This window comes from Nicotiana tomentosiformis, chromosome 2, assembly GCF_000390325.3.
Source record: "Nicotiana tomentosiformis chromosome 2, ASM39032v3, whole genome shotgun sequence".
Taxonomy (NCBI): domain Eukaryota; kingdom Viridiplantae; phylum Streptophyta; class Magnoliopsida; order Solanales; family Solanaceae; genus Nicotiana; species Nicotiana tomentosiformis.
Window position 1 is genome coordinate 119,696,754 of NC_090813.1, and position 4,945 is coordinate 119,701,698.

The 4,945-nt window shown below is 38.4% G+C and overlaps 1 protein-coding gene across 1 annotated transcript; it reads right to left on the reverse strand.

The window, feature by feature from the left end:
• Positions 1–320: 320 nt before the first annotated feature.
• Positions 321–1,689, reverse strand: LOC104089938 (uncharacterized). Its single transcript, XM_009594955.4, has one exon. It carries the CDS (start codon positions 1,616–1,618, stop codon positions 467–469), a length of 1,152 nt encoding a protein of 383 aa, XP_009593250.1. The 5' UTR covers positions 1,619–1,689; the 3' UTR covers positions 321–466.
• Positions 1,690–4,945: the final 3,256 nt, after the last annotated feature.

Genomic DNA, 4,945 nt, shown 5'->3' on the forward strand with positions numbered 1-4,945 from the left:
TTGTTAAATCTATATTATGATCCATATGAACAAAGGTTACTACTTGAGCAAAACACGAAGAATTAACCCAAATAGTCGCTCACTCAATCGCTTAAACTAGAAATATCCGGTGGAGGTATAATGGAGGTATAATATATGCATAATTTATATATTATGTATGTATAATCGTGTATAATCAATTTATAAGGCTAGAAAAAGTAAACAGTGAATATGGTCGGCTATTCGTGTAAAGATCCCATACAAAATTGACCGGTCAACCGAAATTAATTGCATTCGCTAGCCAAAATATATATATATCGACAATTATTTTTAGGAGCAACTAAAACTATACATTTCTCTTAATAACTTTATGCTTCTTTCGTTTTATGCCAAGGAAGGAGTAAATGCAAGCGGGGGCACAACCAAAATAGCTACTATATTAGAAGTGTTAATGGACCCAAAAAAAAAAAGGGAGGGGTTTATCATATCATGCACTCTGAGCTTCTAGGAAGGTTGTGAAATCTTCTCTAGCCTTGAGAATTCGTGGTGTTATGCAGGATGTCGGCGAGGGCGGGTATGATGTCGGGGACGACGTAGAAAACCGAACGTGGCGCGCTGATTCATGCGATTTCCTATGCGTTGTTGTTGTTGTTGTGTTCTTGAGGACGCCTTTCACTTCCTTATCGAAAACAAAAGCTGTCGTTACAGGGGAAAGAGTGTCGTCGTTCACAGTACTGCAACGGATGAGCTCCATTGGCAGATCAAAAAACATGTTATTTGAAGAATCTCCTACGTCGTTCATTATAGCTGCCGATGATGTCCACGATCCACATTCGAATTTCTCCAACGACACTGTCCTTGATACTACATGTCCCATTTCTGATGATGACACTGTTATTCCGCTTTCTTGCCTTCTCCCAGATCTTATATGTTTGATTCCCTTTCCTAAACCTGGAATGAACAAACACAGGGCTCCACATTTGAACTTCTCCTCCTGATTTCGACCCTCCAACATTTTTCCTTTATATGTTCCATCTGTTCTGACGCCTTCTGATGATTCTTGGAATGAGCTATTATTGTTTAACTTGTTGGTGTCCTCAGCAGCAGCTACATGTTTAACGTTATTATTCGGGGCGAACCAAATATCAAATTCTTCAGGCGGGGCGCTGGCTCTGCCTTCGCCACATGACTTGCTCCTCTGTAAGTGTATTTCTCTTAACCGATGAAGGTTTGTGAGCGCCACAGAGTGAGAGTGCTGCCGAGCCAAATGATTGGTTGATGAGAGAGGAGATGGTAGTTGAGTAAATTGGTTTTTCTTCTTCTTTGATACAAATTCTGGAGATAAGGCTGTTGAGTTGGGTAGGCTGGAGCTCAAGAACTTCTTATTGGGTGTCGAAGGGATATCAGGAATGGTTAGAGGTTGGGTTTTTGGATGGGTAATTGCCAGTTCATTTGATTCTTTCAGGGAAATGGGATCAACTGAAATCTGCTTCGCACTACCCAGGCTCTCCTTCTTAAGTAGCAACTTGGGTTTGCTCATAGAGGGATCCTGGATATAGATAATCGGGCGATCACTGAGGTTAGTTACTTCAATGAAAGCTTCATTATCTGATTCTTGAGGATCCATAAAGGGAGGCATATTTGAGCTGAGAGTTAAGACTGAAGAGAGGTGACATCAAGTTACAGAAATGAGGTATTTAAGGGAGAAATGCAGCATGGGCTAGAGTTAGAGTGTGGACACCATGTCTTCCAAAACCTTAGTTATGATTCCCACGTTCTCTCTCTGACTCTTATCTTTCACATCGTATGCAAAAATAATTTCATTAGTATATTTTGAGACATGGGAAGCACTGCCTGATTTAGTTTTAGTAATTCTCTCGAAGACTAGTTTAGTGTAACGCACCCCCACGTCTACCACTTCAACAAAACAAAATTTCTCGAATTTTCTTTTAATAACAATTAACAAAATCATCTGATGGGTGTGACACATAAAAGAGTGTACCTATCTCACTTGACAAACCATTCAAAAAGAAATTCACTCCAAAGAAGAAAGGGTCCAAGGGGAAAAGAAAAACAAATGAGGATAGGAGGGGGGGGGGGGGGGGGGCTTGATTCAAGTGAGCTAATGTTTTGATATCATGATTTGCCCTAACTAAGTCAACTTCACTCGTGCGGTTGGAAGTTAGAACTCAAACAAGTAAAATAATGTAGTGAACGTGCAGCCACACGGTTGCTTAGAAGTATATAACCAACCAAAGCATGGAGAATGGCAGAATGTAGGCATATAAAACACAACCAAGAGACAACAATGCTCCAACACTGCACATGAAATTTTTTTAGCCCATTCCCAGAGAACATGCAAAAACGCAAACACTTGTTTCATTCCATGAGCATTAGAAAATTCATAGTATTAATAATATCCAAACTTCCCTATATTCAAGAAAAGTAGGTTTTATTGGATAAAATCATTTTTTTATAGTAATATAATGGATAAAATCATGTATGCCAACTACTTACAATGCAAAAATGGTAAAACTTTCACGGTAGGGAATTATAAAACAGGAGATGCGAATGATGATGGGGAATGCAGAGACCAAGTACAGAGCTCCATATCCCTGCGTGAAAATGTCCCTTGTCAGAAGCAGCTCCAGAAGAAGTTAACTCATCACAAGATTTCACAAGTAAAATTCGAGTTAAGGCTTTCTCTACTAGCTCAATGTAGATTTAATCATGACCTGATCTACTAAAGGAAAAGTTAATTTATTATCCTCCGTAGGTGTCCAAAAAATGAAGTTAAAATTGGTGCTCTTAACGCTACACTAGACTGCACACAGACTAAAAGTTACCTAGCCGTCAATAGATGCAGCCTAGCTAAATATCACAGATTCTTAGCATTATTTCATTCACTAACCGCAGCTGGAGGAACTTCAGGGTCATCACTCTCATCAGCTTCCTCAGTCCATGTTGAGTCGCTTAGCAGCCGCTTTTAGACCAATACCGGTGTTGTGGCTTTTGCATACAGAGATTTGCTGGGTCTGATTCTCTTTGAGGCTTAAACCTGAACCCAACATGAATGGAGCATGACCATTAGTTGGCAGACGATAATACCAGTGCCATACTGCCATTACAAGGGCATAGTATTACGAAGCCACTAAATCAAAGATTTGGTATAGATAAGTATTCTGTAAATATAGCCAATGTGCAACGTCAAATGAAAGCTTAACCAGAGAAGAAGATAGTAATGGCATCCTAAAGGTTCATCATTAACACTACTTTTGATATAGTTGCAGAATGTGTCTCAAAAAGACTCAAAGCCACCCTGAAATAAAGGCAGAAACTGTTATAAATCTGTATTGCTGTAATAAACAATTAAACTTTCTGAAATATATAAACAAAACAGAAAGTTAGTAATACTTGTTTAACGAAATAAATTCTGGAAAAATAGTATAGGAATAAAACGAGCTCACTGAATACACAGTATGTCCTTAAAGAAATTATTCCCCATAAGTACCCGAGGTGCTGGAATATATTGTGAGACCCCAGGTGTTTCTCTCTTCTCTTACGTAATATACGTAACGTGGCGTGGTTATATTAGGTATATATGATTGGGTATAGCACATCGGGAGAATAAGACTGAAAATGTATGGTAATATCAAGGAACTAAACTAAAGCTTTAAGTCAAAGGAATCCCTTAAACAAAGGTTCATGGTTAAAGAAAGGGCTCGGGTAGCACCCCGCGCGTTCGGAAGGTTTAAGTTAACTTGTACCTGTGGGATAAGACTAAGAGTGTATAATATGCTAATAATAATGTGTTATGAGGTATTATAATATCACACTGGTCACATGTTAAGTTTTGGAGTCAAGCAAGTTGCGAAATAAAGGTCGGCAAAAGTTATCGTAAATTTCTCTAATAAATTTTCTAAACTTTGGGTCAAATGTATCAGATCATTTCTCCCAATATATAAAGAGTTATGGGACCCATAACCTATCAAATCAAAGGTCTACGAGTCTGATTTGCAACCAAAGAAATATCACATCAAACCGACATTGGAGTAAAAGGTTATGACTGTTTTACCGCGGACTGTCCGGGCTGAAATCGGGTCGCGAATTGGGTCGGGTCAAACAAGTGGTATAAGTTGGAAAATCCGAATTTTAAGACCCCAAAATATTTCATCTTTATCCCAAAACAGTGAGAAAGCTTAAGAGAGGGTTTCATGGTGTTCTTGAGTGATTAAGGTGCGTTTTTAACGATTTCTATCGTTAAAGTTTGTCCCCGTGCCTAGAAGCGTAATCTCTACGCTTTGCAATCGTTTTTCCCTTCTATTAGCTGTGTTTGGAGCTATTTTTGTAAGATAGAAAATTGTTGTTCTTGCTGGTTCTTCAGAATTTATACTTGGTTTGCCAAGGTAATCATCTTGGGACTCTTTTATGATCGTTTTTACAAAGTTCTACGGGCGTTTCTTCAAGTTAGGGTCATATGGCAAATCTGCCGATTTAAACTCATTTATGAACTATTTATATGTGCGTATAAGCTACATATATATAGTGGTTTCGAAGCTTAGGACGTAAGGAATAACTTTCGTGAAGGAACTACAGGCATTCGGACGTTCGTTGGAGAGGTATGTTAAGGCTAAGCTCTGTCCTTCCTTTTAGCACGAATTTTGGAAAATTCCTAAGACGCCAAATGTGATATTTTACTATTCTGTTGCTAGAAAGACTTTCTGTGAAAGGCATTGGTATCGTAGCTGAAGTATTTTCATGATGCTATTAGGTTGATATTCCACTCGTTCGGTTAAAAAGGGTATTCGACATCTATATATGTCATGTTGTCGGCTTTCTTAAATATATGTCCATATATATGAATTCTTATTCGTCTTTGGGTTGTGTGACTTAAAAATAAAGGCATTTAGTATTGCGATCAGTCCTTCTTCCTTGTTAAAGTGTATTTTAAAATCTCTAAAGTGAC